This window comes from Amblyraja radiata, chromosome 11 (assembly GCF_010909765.2).
Source record: "Amblyraja radiata isolate CabotCenter1 chromosome 11, sAmbRad1.1.pri, whole genome shotgun sequence".
NCBI lineage: Eukaryota > Metazoa > Chordata > Chondrichthyes > Rajiformes > Rajidae > Amblyraja > Amblyraja radiata.
Window position 1 is genome coordinate 39,957,260 of NC_045966.1, and position 18,486 is coordinate 39,975,745.

General features: G+C 48.8%; 1 protein-coding gene across 1 annotated transcript in view; it reads right to left on the reverse strand.

The window, feature by feature from the left end:
• Positions 1-10,113, reverse strand: part of tnip1 (TNFAIP3 interacting protein 1) — a 32,413-nt gene extending 22,300 nt beyond the window's left edge. Inside the window, exons 1-4 of the mRNA XM_033029508.1 lie at positions 9,974-10,113; positions 4,340-4,544; positions 2,105-2,236; positions 753-844 (exon numbers count right to left, since the gene is read on the reverse strand). Coding sequence (XP_032885399.1) covers positions 753-844; positions 2,105-2,236; positions 4,340-4,502 — 387 coding nt within the window. The 5' untranslated portion in view covers positions 4,503-4,544; positions 9,974-10,113. The remainder of the gene's footprint in view (positions 1-752; positions 845-2,104; positions 2,237-4,339; positions 4,545-9,973) is intronic.
• Positions 10,114-18,486: the final 8,373 nt, after the last annotated feature.

Below are 18,486 nucleotides of genomic sequence, written 5' to 3' on the forward strand. Positions count from 1 at the left end.
TCCGTATGCAGCCACTCATAGCGGGTTTGTTCCGTCTCCCGCACCCGTTCAGCCCTGGTCCGATATTGATACGGGCTGGTCGCCCGCTGCTGCTCCAAGTCGGGCTCTGCTAGATGGTGCGTTTTTGTGTGAACTTTGCCTCCCGGCCGGTGAGTAAGTTTCGTCGGTGCCAGAATGATTTCTGGCACAGCTGATTCCTCTACCGAGGCCTCTAGAGCCGACGGCTGCTGTCTCTGCCGTTCATCCACGTTTACAACGCGTTTCTCGGGCAGCTTTTTTGCAGACCGCTTCCTTTTCACTCTGTCCATTTTTCTGTGAATAAAAATGCAGAGTCCTTACCTGCCTTTTGCTGGTCCTTTGTTCCTTCTCCCGTTACTGGTGGATGTCCTCCACCCTTCTGTTGACTCGTGCAATGCGTGTAGCGATATGGCACGCATGCGTTGGAAGCGGGTTCTTCACGTAGTCACTCACGTGACTCCGAAGTAAAATCCTGTATCATGACTCTATTACAATCATGCATTGTCTTTCTGGAGACTGGATAGCCTGCAGTAAAAAGCTTTTCACTGTACCTCGGTACACGTGACAATAGACTAAAACCAAAACCCAAATACGAAAAGCTAAAACCTGAAACTAAAACCTGAAACTAAAACCAAAAGTTAAACTAAAGACTAAAATTAAATGACACTAAAATGCCACAAGAGATGGAGAGCGCAGGTACATCACAGAGCTCTGTGCCAGCGGGCGGTACTCACCGCGGACGCAGGCTTCTCCTCGGGTTTGGTGCCGGTGGAATTGCCGGGGTCTGAGCCGTGGGACGAGTGTTGTATGCTCTCCTGTACGGAACCTGCCACAATCACACAGCTCGTCAGCCTGGGTTCAAAGGCCAAAGCTGCCCCCCCCCCCCTCCCCCCCCCCCGAGACTCGCAGCACAACACTCCCCGGGGCAGGCATTTGTAACAGCAGCCCAAATAGACTCAAGTTATTCAGCACGGAAACAGGCCATTCGGCCCAACCCGTCCAGGCCGACCAACATGCTCCGTCTACACCAGTCCCACCTGCCCGCGTGTGGCCCGTATCCCTCTGAACTTGTCCTGCCTATTTACGTGTTTAAATGTCTTTTAGTTTCGAGACACAGCACGGAAACAGGCCCTTCGGCCCACCGAGTCCACGCCAACCGTCGATCACCCGCTCACATTGGTTCCGTTATCCCACTTTCTCACCCACTTTCCCTACACACTACAAGCAATTTACAGAGAGCCAATTCACCTACAAACCTGAGGTAGATACAAAGTTCTAGAGTAACTCTGCAGGTTGAGAACATGGATAGGTGATGTTTCGGGTCAGAACTCTTCTTCAAACTGATTGTCAAAATGTCTTTTAAATGCTGTGATAGTCCTTGTCTCAACTACCTCCTCTGGCATCTCGTTCCATATACCCACCACCCACTGTGTGAAAAGGTTGCCACTCAGGTTCCTATTGAATCTTTTCCCCTCTCACCTTAAACCCATGTCCTCTGGTTCTCAAATCCCCTACTCTGGGTAAAGAGTTGGGTAACTCGCGTGCAAGTCACAGCCAAGGACAAACCGGGTGCTGGGGAAATGTTGGGCCATCTTGTGCAACATGGGAGGGGATTGAACAAGAGTTCTAAGCTGGGAGATCATAAGAGCATAAGACATAGAAGCCGAATTACGCCATTCGGCCCATCAAGTCTGCTCTGCCATTCAATTATGGCTGATCTATTTTTCCCCCTCAGCCCCATTTTCCTGCCTTCTCCCCATAACCCCTAACACCCATACTAATCAAAAATCTGTCAATCTCCACTTTAAAAATACCCAATGACTTGGCCTCCACTGCCATCTGTGGCAAGAAATTCACAGAATCACCACCTTCTGACGAAAGAAATTCCCCCCCCCATCTCCATTCTAAAAGTACGTACTTTTATTCTGAGGCTGTGCCCTCTGGTCCTAGACTCTCCCACTAGTGGAAACATCCTCTCCACATCCACTCTATCCAGGCCTTTCACCATTAGGTAAGTTTCAATGAGGTTCTAAACTCCAGCAAGTATAGGCCCAGTGCTCATCATATGTAAAGGGATGCCACCTACCACCCATGGACTGCATGGCACTTGGCATCTCGTGGGGCAAGGTGGTGGATCTCAGAACTTCCTGACGAACCATCTCCTCCACCTTCTGCTTCAGTTTGGAGGCTTCGCACTGGGACTCTTCCAGAAGGTTGCCTGAGGGAGGGAGGAAGAGAGAGACTGTATTTAACCCTCCTCCCACGACCCATGGACACTGTTCCCCATCACCGACCCTCCCCCACACCCACACAATCCCCTCCCACGGCCCATAATGTCCCTGCTGAACCTGATGCCAAGTTAAACTAACCTCCTCTGCCTGCACATGATCCATATCCCTCAATATCCATGCGTCTATCCAAAACCCTCTTAAACGCCACTATCGTATCTGCCTCCACCACCAGCCCTGGCAGTGCGTTCCAGGCACCCACCACCCTCTGTGTAACAAACCCTACCCCGCACATCTCCTTTATATTTTACCCCTCTCACCATAAACCTTCGCCCTCTAGTCTTCGATATTTTCACTTGGGAAAAATGAATGTCTGAACCTATCTACACCGCTCATCATTTTATGAACTTCTATCAGGTCGCCCCTCAATCTCTGATGTTCCAGAGAAAACAACCCATGTCTGCCCAACCTTTCCCTGTAACTAATCCCCTCGAATCCAGGCATCATTCTGGTCAACCTCCTCTGTGACGTCTCCAAAGCCTCCACATCCCTGCTACAATCGGGCGACCAGAGATGTACGCAACACTTCAAATACCACCTAAACAAAGTTCTATAAAGCTACACCATGACTTCCTGACTCCTGCACTCAATGCCCCGACTGATGAAGGCAAGCATACTGTACGCCTTCTTCACCGCTCCATGCAGGAAGTTCTGGTCGTCCCATTACAGGCAGGATCGTCCCATTACAGGAGGGGGTGCAGAGGTACGTCCCATACACCTTCTTTACCACTCCATCCACTTGAGTTGCCACTTTCACGGAGTTATGGACTTGGACCCTAAGATCCCTCTGTACATCAGTGGTTTAGTTTAGTTTAGAGATACAGTGCAGAAACAGGTCCTTCGGCCCACCGTATCCGCGCGGACCAGCAATCCCTGCATGTTAACACTATCCTACACACGAGGAACAATTTGCAATTTTACCAAGCCATTAATCTACAAACGTGCACGTCTTTGGAGTGTGGGAGGAAATCAGAGCACCTGGAGAAAACCCACGCGGTCACAGGGAGAACGTCCAAACTCCGTACAGACAGCACCCACAGACAAGAAGGGTTTCGGCCCAAAACGTCGCCTATTTCCTTCGCTCCATAGATGCTGCTGCACCCGCTGAGTTTCTCCAGCATTTTTGTGCACCCACAGACAGTCAGGATCGAACCCGTGTCTCTGGCGCTGTGAGGCAGCAGCTCTACTGCTGCACCATCATGTCTTCCTTGAGGTGTTAAGGGCCTCCCCATTTGTTATATCAATGTTAAAAGATTAAACTGATACCGTCTTAAATGAAGTACACTAGAAGGCCTCATCACCATCAAGGGGCAGTATTCACCGTGCTCCAATATCTCCTTGTTCACCTTATGAAAGTTTGCAAACTGTGCTTCTCACTATAAAATGCTTCAAAAGTACTTATCTCCTAATAAGACCACAAGACATAGCAGCAGAATTAGGCCATTCAGCCCATCGAGTCTACACCGCCACTCGATCATGGCTGATCTATCTTTCCTTCTCAACACCCGTACCAATTAAGAGGGTGAATCTCTACTGTTTGTGGCAATGAATTCCACAGATTCACCATCTTCGGTCTGAAGAATTCCTCCTCATCTCCTTTCTAAAGGTGTGCCCTTTTATTGTGGGGCTGTGCCCTCTGGTCCTAGACTCTCCTACTAGGAGAAACAACCTCTTCACTATCCAGGCCTTTCACTATTCGGTATGTTTAAATGAGGATCCCCCCCCCCCTCCCTCCCTCATCCTTCTAAAGTCCAGCGAGCACAGGCCCAGTGCTGTCAATCGCTCATCATATGTTAACTCAATCATTCCTGGGATCATTGTCATAAACCTCCTCTGGACCCTCTCCAAGGCCAGCACATCCTTCCTCAGATATGGGGCCCATATTCATTAGCTTCCAAGAGGTCCTCCCTCCTCCTTCTATACTCCAGCGAGGGCAGGCCCATACCCACTGTCAATCCCTGCTTTAGAAATGCCCGATGACTGGACCATGGCAAAGATCTCCACGAGGTCCGTGAACCCCCCGTGTTTCTTACCCAAACTCTTCAAGCCTTTCATTCGCTCCTTGAGGACGTTGTTCTCGGCCACCAGTTGCTGGTAGGAGGTGGGCGGGGGCTGTGTCTGCTCACCCAGCCCCTTCACCATCTCGACGCCCGCCCCACCGGGATCGTAGATGCGGTAGGGAGCCCTGGCTTCCATGGTGGATCAGCTCTTCTCATCCGCCGCGGACCCGTGTCATTGCTGCGGGCGAGGAAGGGAGGAGGGGTGACGGACCCACACGTAGTTGCGTTGCCTTCCCTCCCCCACCCCCCCCACCACAGACCCTCCCCCACCACAGACCCTCCCCCACCACAGACCCTCCCCGACCCCCCCGTACCCCACCTCCCACCACAGACCCTCCCCCCACCCCCCCATACCCCACCTCCCACCAGACCCTCCCCCCACCCCCCCCGTACCCCACCTCCCACCACAGACCCTCCCCCCACCCCCCCATACCCCACCTCCCACCAGACCCTCCCCCCACCCCCCCCGTACCCCACCTCCCACCACAGATCCTCCCCCGTACCCCACCAGCGACGGAGATACCCCCACCGTCACGGGAGACATGTCCTTTGTGGCTGGGACGTGGCATTGGGGAGATCGCTCTGTTTGAGTGATTCAACATGCGGTTAGAACCACAGAGCTGTACAGAACAGAAACAGGCCCTTCGGCCCATCTTGCTCATGCCAATCATTGGCTTTCAGTTCTAATCCCATTTGCCTGCTTTCAGCCCATATCCCTCTAAACCCTTCCTATCCAGACAGGTGCGGGCACAGCACAGACCATCACACAAACCAACCTCCCTTCCATTGACTCCATCTACACTTCACGCTGCCTCGGCAAGGCCACCAGCATAATCAAGGACCAGTCTCACCCCCGGTCACTCCCTCTTCTCCCCTCTCCCATTAGGCAAGAGGTACAGAAATGTGAAAACGCACACCTCCATATTCAGGGACAGTTTCTTCCCAGCTGTTATCAGGCAACTGAACCATCCTATCACCAACTGGAGAGTGGTCCTGACCTCCCATTTACCTCATTGGAGACCCTCGGACTATCTTTAATCTGACGTTATCTCTCATGAAACGTTATTCCCTTTATCCTGTATCTGTACACTGTGAACGGCTCATTTGTTATCATGTGGGGTTTTCCACTGTCTGGATACCATGCAATAAAAAAGCTTTTCACTGTACCTCGATACACGTGATAAAAAACTCAATCAAACATTTCCAAACCATAAACCTGCCCAAGTGTCTTTTAAATGTTGTTCTGGTATCTGCCTCAACTCCCTCCTCTGGCAGCTTATTCCATATACCCACCACCCTCTGTGTGACAAAGTTACCCCTAAGGTTCCTGTTCAATCTTTCCCCTCTCAACTTAAACCTATGTCCTCTGGTTCCAGGTTCCGCTACTCTGGGTAAAGGACTCTGTGCATTTACCCTGTCTATAAGGCAAGGGGTTGTACAGAAGAGAAACAGGCCCTTCTGCCCACCACATCTATGGTCACCACCACGCCAGTCTACACTAATCCCACTTGTCTGTGTTAATTCCATGGCAATCTTTGCCCTAAAGAAAACACACAAAGTGCTGGAGTAACTCAGCGGGTCAGGCAGCACCTTTGGAGAACATGGATAGATGATGATTCGGGTCAGGACCCTTCTTCAGACCCCTCTTTCCCGCTGGTGCCCCCTGGTTTTTAAGGTAGGTATTAAATCTTCATGTAGGAATAAACTCTAAACTCAAGTGTCTCCTGGGAAATGATTTCCAATTCCCAAGAATGGCCAAGACTGCCGGGCTTCCGGGACTTGGTGAGGCGGCAGTGAAGTGTTTACATTCCACAGTGAGAGAGAGAGAGAGAGCCCTGAGACAGATGGCAAGGCCAACACACACTGGGAACAAATGCACTCCGAGAGGAAATGAAACCAAAACAAACACTACAGCCGGGCCACTCGAATCCCCACCAGGATAACAGCAGAGAGCAATCAGGGAGGTGGGGGGACAGGCCGGGGAATGGCCTCCGTGTGCAGTGCTAGTCCCGGCAACAGCAGAATCCCGAGCACAAAGGAAACCAAAAACCTGCAGATGCTGGAAATCCAAAATAAATTCAGAGAATGCTGGAAATTCAGTGTATGTAGACAGAAACACAGAGCGAGAGAGAGATAGAGAGGGGGGGGGGGGGGGGAGGGAGACAGACACAGAGGCAAACATACAGATGGGCACACACACAGAGGCGGTTTACTAGAATGACGCCTATATTGGTGGGTATTAGCTCCAGGGAGAGGTTGGATAGACTTGGGTTGTTTTCTCTGGAACGTCAGAGGTTGGAGGCAGACCTGATATGTATATAGAATTATGAGAGGCATAGATAGGGTAGACAGTCAGAACCTGCCTGTCTGTTCCACCCCAGGGCGGAAATGTCAAAGACTAATGAGGTGAGAGGGCCCAAGTATAAAGGAGATGTGCGGAGCAAGTTTTTATTTTAGCATCATGTTCAGCACAGACATTGTGGGCCGAAGGGCAGTAGAGTAACCACGTTGGTATTCTGTGCTAGTCCCATTTGCCTTAATTCAGCCCATGTCCCTCTTAACTCTTCCAATTCATCTACTCATCCAAATGTCTCAAAGTGCCAATGTAATTCTAAATCTAAAGTTAAGTTTATTTTAGAGATACAGCGTGGAAACAGGCCCTTCGGCCCACCGGAGAAAACCCACACGGTCACAGGGAGAACGTACAAACTCTGTACAGATAGCACCTGTAGTCAGGATCGAACTTGGGTGCTTGGCGCTGCAAGGCAGCAATTCTACCGCTGCACCACTGTGGCGCTCCGGTAGAACATTCTCAAGTAACCACGGTCACGGGTGTGTTTCTAGGTACACACTAACAATACATTGTTGGTTTTTAAGCTACAAAGAGTGCAGAGAAGATTTACAAGGAGGTTAAGGTGAGGGGGGGGAAAGATGTAACAGGAACCCGAGGGGCAACTTTTTTTTTTACACAAAGGGTGGTGAATGTATGGAATGAGCTGCCAGAGGAGGTTGTTGAGGCAGGTATTATCGCAACAGTTAAGAAACATTTAGTTGGTTTAGAGGAATATTGGCCAAATGCAGGCAGGTAGGACTAGTGTAGATGGGACACAGTTTAAGAATAAGGGGTAAGCCACTTAGAACGGAGATGAAGAAACACTTTTTCACACAGAGACTTGTGAGTCTGTGGAATTCTCTGCCTCAGAGGGCAGTGGAAGCCGGTTCTCTGGATACTTTCAAGAGAGAGCTAGATAGGGCTCTTAAAGATAGTGGAGTCAGGGGGTATGGGGAGACGGCAGGAACGAGGTACTGATTGTGGATGATCAGCCATGATCACATTGAATGGCGGTGCTGGCTCGATGGGCCGAATGGCCTACTCCTGCACCTATTGTCTATTGACATGTTGGTCAGACAGGCCGCATCTCTGGAGAGAAGGAATGGGTGACGTTTCTGGTCGAGATCCTTCTTTAGACTGCAGGTGTAAAGCAGCATCTGCAGTTCATTCTTACACATGTTGGTCAGCAGGGGCAATCTGGGCAGAAGGGCCTGTTTCCACACTGCATGTCTCTGTGCCTTCTAATACTGTTCAGTGTCGGAGATTTGGCAGAGGAATGTCATTAAAATCTCACCAAAAGCCCTTCCGTGCACAGGTGTGGCCACGAGACCATGGCAGATACCGTGACTCACTCCACTGGGATGTGGCACGCGCTGCTGTCAAAACATACCTCAAGGGGGAAGTGTCAGTCTCTCGCGGCGGAGGGAACTGTGACCCCCACCATGACGACATGCATCTCACAAAGAGGAAGCAATTCTGTCGTACGCTACTCTGACAGAAAGCTTTGCCTGGGAGCCCAACAGTTCCATCAAGGGACCTCGACAATCCTTCCAGGTTCGGCAGAGGTTCAAATGCACCTCCTCTAACTTCATCTCCTGCATCCCGTGTTTCCCCGATGTGCACTCCTGTACATCTTTAGACTTTAGTTCAGAGATACAGCGCAGAAACAGGCCCTTCTGCCCCGCCGACCAGCGATCACCCCGTACACTAGCACTATCCTACACACTAGGGACAATTTACAATTTTACCTGTAAGTCTGTCTGGAGTATGTACATTCTCCCCGTGAACGCGTGGGTTTTCTCCGTGTGCTCCGGTTGCCTCGCACACTCCACAGACGTGCAGGTTTGTACGTTAATTGGCTTCTGTAAATTGTAAATTGTCCCTAGTGTGTAGGATAATGCTAGTGTACGGTGATAGTGGTTGGTGCGGACTCAGCGGGCCGAAGGGCCTGGTTCCGTGCTGTATCGCTAAACTAAACAACATTGATTTCAGTCTGAAGTAGGGACCTGACCCAAAATATCGCCCATCCATTTTCTCCAGAGATGCTGCCTGAGTTACTCCAGCACTTTGTGCCTCTCTTCAGTTCATTCCTACGCAATGCTGATACCTCTACTGATCACAAATCCTTGCCGTTTCTGGGATGACACTGTACATATGTTGTACCTCTCTCTCTCTCTCCTCTCCCCTCTATCCACCCCCACCCTCCTAAACCCTCCCAGCAACACTGACGACACTAAAAGGGGAAGAGGTCCTGAGGTTTCGATTTGAGGAGCACACACTCACACAAACATTTAACTCTTCCCACCACACTGTGCGATCCTGTTTTAAACTGGATTTCCAAAAGCAGACTAACTACCATCTCCAAACCTCTCTACGTCCGCTCACAAGGATGAGGGGTGATCTCGTGGGGGTGTGCCAGATCATGAAGGGAACAGACAGTGGTGGATGAGGGCGAGAGAGAGAGTTCAGAGTTTATACATACATGACGTTTTTAAACCTACCTTAAAATCAACAGGGTAACTAGTAGGAAAATAGGGTTTGGGGAAAAGTCCCGACCTGAAACGTCACCTATCCATGTTCTCCAGAGATGCTGCCTGACCCGCTAAATTACTCCAGCACTTTGTGTGGTTTTTAGGGCGTGGAGGAATATGGGATTATTACAGACGTTGGTTTAGTGTAGATAGGTCAACATAAATGTAGTGGGCGGAAAGGCCTGTTTCTATTCTTAACATAGACAGGGTAAATGTACAGTCTACAGGGAGAGGTTGGGCAGGCTTGGACTTTAATCTTTGGTGCGCAGGAGGCTGAGGGGTGATCTTGTGGCGGTGGATAAAATCATGAGAGGAATAGAACAGAATCTCTTGCCCAGAGTAGGGGAATCGAGAACCAGGGGACATAGGTTTAAGGTGGGAGGGGAAAGGTTTAATAGGTAACTTTTCCACACTGGGGGTGGGTGTATGGAACGACCTGCCAGGGGAGGTGGTTGAGGCAGGTACTACAACACCATGTAAAGGGTATCTGGACAGGTAGATGGATGGGAACGGTTTGGAGGGATGTGGGGCAAGTGGGACTAGCATAGACGAGGCAGGGATGAATTGGGCCGAAGGGCCTGCTACCGTGCTGTATAACTCTAAAGGGAGCAGATCGCAGCAGGGGGTTGGGGCCGAATTCCAAGAGCATATGTTTTGCACGGTAAAGGGTGATCAAAGGACGGCCTTTTGCATTGACCCAGGGCTCCGCCGCCCGCCTCCCCCCGTCCCGGGACCCTCCGGTACCTGCGTTGCGTCGCGTCTCCTCTCGTCCCGTCCGCGACGCTCCGGCTCTCAGACGATGCGGACCCAGTAGGGCCAGTCCTCCGGCAGCCCCGCGCCTGCGCACTCGCGCCCAGGGAATCCCCCCACCGTGACAGCTTTCCTCGTCGACGTCAATACCGGCGATGACTGACAGCGGCCTCGACCAATGACGATCCTTTCCGTGATAGGGGCGGGTCTACGCCTCTGAAAGTCGATTTCCGGGTTGTTGTTTTTTTTAACTTTGACCACAAATGAAAAACAGAGTTTGCAAAAGAAGTCAACATAGAAAATGAAGCAATTGCGTAACATCATTTATTAGCAATTTAATGTGCATAAGTATTAGGAGCAAAATTTGGCCATCAAGTCTGTTCCACCATTCAATCATGGCTGATCCATCTTTCCATTTTAACCCCATTGTCCTGCCTCCTCATAAATCCTGACACCCAGACTAATCAAGAAACTGTCAATCTCCGCCTTGAAAATACCCATTGACTTGGCCTCCTGTGGCAATGAATTCCACAGATTCTGACTAAAGAAATTCCTCCTCATCTCTTTCCTAAACTAAAGGTACATCCTTTTATTCTAAAGCTGTGCCCTCTGGTCATAAACTTTCCCACTAGTGGAAACATCCTCTCCACATCCGCTCTACCCTGGCCTTTCACTATTTGGTAAGTTTCAATGAAGTAGCTCACCACCACCGAGTGTGACTGAGGAGTGAATGAATAATGCGATGTAAAGCGCCTTGAGTATTCTAGAAAGGCGCTATATAAATCCCATCCATTATTATTATTATTATCCTTCTAAACTCCAGCGAGTACAGGCCCAGTGCCGTCAAACGCTCAGCATATGTTAACCCAATCATTCTTGGGATCATTCTTGTAAACTTCCTATGGACCCTCTCGAATGCCAGCACATCCCTCCTCAAAAATAGGGCTCAAAACTGCTCACAATACTCCAAATTTCTTAGCAATTTAATGCATTTGTGAATTCATTGAGCAATTGAATGCTTTTGATAATTTATGCAGCAATTTCAAAATAAAATCTTTTGCAAACTTTTTTTTCCAGCCCTTTCCACACTAAGAAACTCACCACTCTCTACTTAAGTGCTGTCAATGTATACTGGGATATGTGTAACACTTTGCTTTCTGAAGTCGATCACAGTCGATTAACAAGGGTTATATTGAGTAGACTAGTCCCGTCACTCTCAGGCCCTCTCCCCACCGTAGTGGGGCACAGTGGCGCAGTAGTAGAGCTGCTGCCTCACAGCACCAGACACCCAGGTTTGATCCTGACTACAGGTGATGTCCGTATGGAGTTTGAACATTCTCCCTGTAACTTGCGTGGGTTGCCTCCAGATGCTCCGGTTTCCTCCAACACTCCAAACATGTACAGTTTTGTAGATTAATTGGCTTGGTAAAATTGTAAACGGTCGCTAGTGTGTGTACGATAATGATGGTGTACGGAAATCGCTGGTCGATGCGGGCTCAGTGGACCGCAGGGCCTGTTTCCACAAGGGCCATTATGGGCTCCACCCTTCCCTGGTCATCTATTGCTGACTCTGCTTTGACTCTGGCATATTCCTACCTCCAATTTCCTTCCCTCTACTTTCAGTCTGAAGAAGGGTCCTGGCCTGAAACGTCACCCATCCTTTTTTCCCAGAGTTGCTGCCTAACCCGCTGAGTTACTGGGTTATATTGAGCTTACTAAATAACTGCAAGGTTTCTCCCTACATCTCCCCAGTGGCTGACTCATTTCCCAGATGTGCCGGGGTGACTCACAGTTTCCTGGTAACCCTGGCATCCCCACTGACCCTTCCACACAGGCATACGGCCCATTGACATTTCTGGCAACACTCCGAAATAGAGTCATAGACTCATACAGCGGGGAAACAGGTCCTTCACCACAACTTACCCACACCGACCAACATGTTCCATCTACACTAGTCCCACCTGCCTGCATTTGGCCCTCATCCCTCTAAACCTATCCTATCCATGTACAGTACCTGTCTAAATGTTTCTTAAATTTTGCAAGAGTCCCTGCCTCAACTACCTCCTCCAGCAGCTCATTCCATATACCCACTATCCTTTGTGTGAAAAAAGTTACCCTTCAGGTAAAATGTTCTCCCTTCACCTTAAAGCCTGTCCTCTGGTTCTCGATTCTATTACTTTCAGAGATGCAGCATGCAAGCAGGCCCTTTGGCCCACCGAGTCTGCGTCAACCGGCGATCCCCATACGCTAAGCCTATCCTTCACACTAGGGACAATTTACAATCTTTACTGGTCAATTAACCTACAAACCTGTGGGTCTTTGAATTGTGGAAGGAAACTGGAGCACCCGGAGAAAGCCAATGAAAGCCCACAGGGAAAATGTGTAAACTCCGTTCAGACAGCACCTGAAGCCGGGATCGAACCTGGGTATCTGGCACTGTGAGACAGCACTCTACCACTGTGAGACAGCAACTCTACCACATTGCCACCACACAGCCCTCATTGAACCATGGAATCATTGAACTCTACACTTCTCCCCCTTGCACCCTTCACACACACTTCACCCTTTGATCGGATTTCACTGGACTTTATCTTGCACTAAGTGTTATTCCCTTTATCCTGTATCTGTACACTTGATTGTAATCACGTATTGTCTTTCTGCTGGCTGGTTAGCACGCAACAATAGCTTTTCACTCTACCTCGGTACACGTGACAATAATAAACTAAACTAAACTCAAACTCAAAACCTCTCTAATACTCAATCTTTCCCCGGACTGAATGCATCATTCCGTCCAATATCGCCACTGCCGAGGAGAATGTTGGAACACCTTGCCGCATTAAAAATGTTAAATCTAAGTTTAAAAGGAAAGAAAGTCTTGAGTTTCTACTTTGCACCTTGTAAAGCCAAGGCATCAGTGACGTACTGGATGTGAGTTTTATTGACATTTCCTGAGTCTGGTTCATGATGTTCTCTAGATTGGCTATATTTGTTAGAACATTTTCATCGTGTGAATTTCCCCTTCGTTTTGCAATATTCTTGGTAAAGGGTCATTTCCCAACATCAAGGGAATGTCACACACTCAAAAGCACAGGAACCTCTCCAATATTTCACCACACCAGCCTTGTTCTCCTCTGAGTTTAACTTCTTAACCCCCAACATCAGTAAAGCATGAAAGTAACTTACACAGGCAAAGCGATTAGAAGAGGGAAACGAGGTACTGCAGATGTTGGTTTCCAAAAAAGTGCAGGAGTAACTCAGCGGGTCAGGCATTAATTGCCTCATATTGTGTTTTGAATTGTATTCTGTCTTTACTTTGTGTACTAGTCATGTCTCTACTATTTATTTCATTCCCCTTACATGTTTTTCCTCTACCTGCTAAATTTTTGTAAGGTGTCCTTGAGACTCTTGAAAGGCGCCCATAAATAAAATGTATTATTATTATTATTATTATTAAAAATACCCAATCTTGGCCCCAACAGCCGCCTGTGGCAATGAATTCCAGGAAAAAACGCACACGGTCACAGGGAGAACGTGCAAACTCCGTACACAGAGCATGTGAGATGGGAATAGAACCCGGGTCTACTGCTGCTTCACCGTGCTGCCCCAGTCTCAAGGTTTAGATTACATTTATTATTGTCACGTACACCAAGGTACAGTGAAAAGCTTTGTTTTACATCCAAACAGCTCAGATAACATTATACAGAGATGCCGTCAAATCCAACTCAAGTACAATAGGTAGAGCAAAGGGGAAGATACAGAGTGCAGGATATAGTTCTCAGCGTTGTAGCGCATCAGTTCCAGAGACAAAGTCCAATGTCTGCAATGGGGTAGATGACACAAAATGCCGGAGCAACACTGCGGATCAGGCAGCATCTCTGGAGAACATGGACAGGAGAACGTTTGGGTTGGGACCCTCCTTCTGACTGATTGTAATGGGTTTGTCTGAAGATGAGTCACGACCCGAAACATCGCCTATCCACGTTCTCCAGAGATGCTGCCTGACCCGCTGAGTTACTCCAGCACTTTGTGCCTTTTTATGCAGTTCTTTGTTTCTCCACGAACCATTGCCCTGATTCCATTCCCTCCCCCCCCCCCGTGCGGTATCACTGCTGGGCTGTACAGGAAGCTGTGTGTGTGTGTGTCTGTGTGTGCGTGTGTGTGTGTATGTATGTGTGTGCATGTGTGTGTCTGTGTGTGTGTGTGTGTGTGTGTGTGGTGTGTGTGTGTGTGTGTGTGTCTGTGGGTGTGTGTGTGTGTGTGGTGTGTGTCTGTGTGTGTGTGTGTGTGTGTCTGTGTGTGTGGACATACTTGGAAACCAAAGAATGTTGGGGATTTCCAAACCATTTGATTTTTTTCGCTCTGTATGTGTCTGCGTCTGTGTGTGCCTGTGTCTGCATGTGTGTGTCTGCATGTGTGTGTCTGTCTGTGTGTGTATGTATGTGTGTGCATGTGTGTGTCTGTGTGTGTGTGTGTATGTGTGTGTCTGTGTGGGTATCTGTGTGGGTGTGTTGTGCGTGTATGTCTGTGTGTGAATATGTGTATGTATCTGTGTGTATATATGTGCGTCTGTGTGTGTGTGTGTGTGTGTATGTGCTAATGTGACTGACCGTGGATCTGTGTATGTTTGAGCGTGTGTCTGTGGATGTGCTTGTGCGCGTGCGTATGTATGTGTAGGAAGGAACTGCAGATGCTGGTTTACACCGAAGATAGACAAAATGCTGGAGCAACTCAGTGGGACAGGCAGCATCACCGTAGAAATGGAATGGATGACATTTCGGGGATGTCTGTGAGCATGTGTGTGCGCGTGCGTGCATAGAATCATAGTGTCACACAGCATGGAAATAGGCCCTTCGGCCCAACTTGTCTATGCCAACCAACATGTCAGATCTACACGTCCCATCTGCCCGTGTTTGGCCCATATCCCTCTAAACTTGTTCTATCCATGTACCTGTTCAGGTGTGTGTGTGTGTGTGCAAAGCAAAACACCGTTGAGAACAGATTAATTTACTTCCCATCATCTTCAAATACAAGAAGATTCCTCCCCCTCTGGATCAATAGACAATAGGTGCAGGAGTAGGCCATTTGGCTCTTCGAGCCAGCACCGCCATTCAATGTGATCATGGCTGATCATAGCTAAGAGTCGAGTCACGAGTGCTTTATTGTCATTAGTCCCGAAATGGAACAATAAAATTGTTACTTGCAGGAGCACAACAGATATGTAAACATGGTATGCTGTAAAGTTCAGTAATATATACATGTAATATGTATATACATGTAATAGATGAGGCTCTCACTATGGTCTCCTCGATATCCCGCAGCTCCGCTCTTACTTCCCATCCCCCCATTCTTAGCAAGGACAGAATGAATTACTTTGCAAATTACTGTTGTCCTCACCTTCCACCCCATCAGCCATCGCATAAAGCATATAATCCTCCAACATTTTCATCACCTCCAACGGGGTCCCACTACAGGCCACATCTTCCCATCTCCATCTCTTTCTGCTTTTCGCAGAGACTATTCCCTCCGAAACTCCCTGGTCAACTCGTCCCTTCCCAACCAAACCATGTTACAGTTTTCAGATACAGCATGGAAACAGGCCCCTCGGCCCATCGTGTCCACGCCAACCATCGATCACCTATGTTTCCGTGCTGTATGACTATGACTATTCAACCAGTCCAACAAATACTCCAGGAACACGGCCCTACTCTCCCGGTCTGCAGGTTACTAGCCTCAAGCCTCAATGCCACCATTGCTGCTCCAACACAGACTTGCTAGCACCCGCCGGGGGCTTTGACTGACTTTGGGAGAGGAATGGAGAGCAGGGGAGAGACAAGACTTTGCCTTCCATCACAGTGAGGAGGAGATTCACTGTGATGGATGTGTGTGTAAATTGTGTTGGTCTGTGTCTTGGTTCTTTTCTTGTATGACTGCAGAAACCAAATTTCGTTTGAACTTCATGTGAGGTTCAAATGACAAATAAACGGTATTGTATTGTATTTCTGACATTTAGTTCCGGATTCACAACATTCCGTCCACATAACTCAGATGACGGCTCGACGTTTCCACCTGTCCCGGATTATTCCGCCTTGCCCTTTAACGAATTGTGTTGATTAATTGCTTCATCACACTTTTCCTTTGGTTAATTTAGTTTAGTTTATTAGAAGCGTAGAAACATAGAAAATAGGTGCAGGAGGAGGCCATTCGGCCCTTCGAGCCAGCACCGCCATTCATTGTGATCATGGCTGATCATCCCCAATCAATAACCCGTGCCTGCCTTCTCCCCATATCCCTTGATTCCACTAGCCCCTAGAGCTCTATCTAACTCTCTCTTAAATCCATCCAGTGACTTGGCCTCCAGTGCTCTCTTTGGGAGGGAATTCCGAAAGCCTTTTGTTGCGTGCTATCCAGCCAGCAGAAAGACTATACACAATTGTAATCAAGCTATCCACAGTGTACAGATACAGGATAAAGGGAATAAAGATTCACCATTGCGGACATTGGGCTTTGTCTCTGGAACTGGTGCACTACGATGGTGAGAATACCCCAGCAGTATGAACATTGACTTCTCTAATTTTAGGTAGTCCTTACTTTCTCCTCCCCTTCTCAGCTCTCCCTCAGCCCACTGGCTCCACCTCTTCCTTTCTTCTTCCCCCCCCCCCCCCCCCCCCCCCCCCCCCCCCCCTCCCCCACCCTCACATCAGCCTGAAGAAGGGTTTCGGCCCGAAACGCCTATTTCCTTCGCTCCATAGATGCTGCCTCACCCGCTGAGTTTCTCCAGCATTTTTGTCTACCTACTATATTCTGCATTCTGTATCTTCCCCTTTGCTCTACCTGTTGTACAGGTTTGACTTGATTGAGTTTAATTATAGTATTATCTAGAAACATAGAAATTAGGTGCAGGAGTAGGCCATTCGGCCCTTCGAGCCTGCACCGCCATTCAATATGATCATGGCTGATCATCCAACTCAGTATCCCGTACCTGCCTTCTCTCCATACCCTCTGATCCCCTTAGCCACAAGGGCCACATCTAACTCCCTCTTAAATATAGCCAATGAACTGGCCTCGACTACCCTCTGTGGCAGAGAGTTCCAGAGATTCACCACTCTCTGTGTGAAAAAAGTTCTTCTCATCTCGGTTTTAAAGGATTTCCCCCTTATCCTTAAGCTGTGACCCCTTGTCCTGGACTTCCCCAACATCGGGAGCAATCTTCCTGCATCTAGCCTGTCCAACCCCTTAAGAATTTTATAAGTTTCTATAAGATCCCCTCTCAATCTCCTAAATTCTAGAGAGTATAAGCCAAGTCTATCCAGTCTTTCTTCATAAGACAGTCCTGACATCCCAGGAATCAGTCTGGTGAACCTTCTCTGCACTCCCTCTATGGCAATAATGTCCTTCCTCAGATTTGGAGACCAAAACTGTACGCAATACTCCAGGTGTGGTCTCACCAAGACCCTGTACAACTGCAGTAGAACCTGTACAACTGCAGTAGAAGTTCTGATCAGTATCTGATCTGATTGGAGGCAAAACTAAGCTTTACACTGTACCTTGGTGCATGTGACAATAATAAACCAAAACTCTTATTGAGCTTCTACAGGTGTACAGTAGGGAGCCTGTAGACCGGTTGCATCACAGCCTGGAGCGGTAACTCGAACGCCCAGGAATGAAGGGGATTACAGAGAGTGGTGGACACTGCCCCGTCCGTCAGGGTACTGCCCTCCCCATCATTGAAGGGATCTACAGGAGACGCTGCCCCAAAGAGGCAGCCAGCATCATCAGAGACCCACACCACCCTGACCACGCACTCATTTCACTCCTGCCGTCAGGAAGAAGGTGCGTTGGAGCCTGGAAACTAACATCCAGGTTCAGCAACAGCTTCTTCCCTCCAACCATGTGCAGAGAGTTGCAGAGAGACACAAAGTGCTGGAGTAACTCAACCGGTCAGGCAACATTTCTGGAATAACGTGGACAGGTGATGTTTCCAGTCTGGACCCTTCTTCAGACCAAGAAAGAACACAAAGTGCTGGAGTAAACGAGGTATAATCAAAATGTATTATATAACGGGAGGTATAGCCAGAACAATCAAGGCCCGGCAACAGATGACCAAGGAAGAGTTGAGTCCACAATGGCCCATTGTTGGCTGGGGAAGAGGTGATAATGAAGGAAGACACAAAGTGCTGGAGTAACTCAGCGGGTCAGGCAGCATCTCTGGAGAAAATGGATGGGCAACGTTTTGGGTCGGGTCCTTTCTTCAGACTGGATACAGGGATACAGTGCAGGAATAAAGGAATACCAGGATGCGAACAGTGGGACTGGTAGGACGACTATGGTGGGGGAGGTGAGGGGAGAGAGAGAGGGAATGCAGGAGTTATTTGGAATTAGAGAAATCAATGTTCATACCGTTGTGTTGTAAGCTGCCTGAGCGACATATGAGATGCTGTTCCTCCAGTTTGTGTGCAACTGTTTGGAAACCTGATAACAGAGGGGGAGGTACACACAATTGCTGGGGA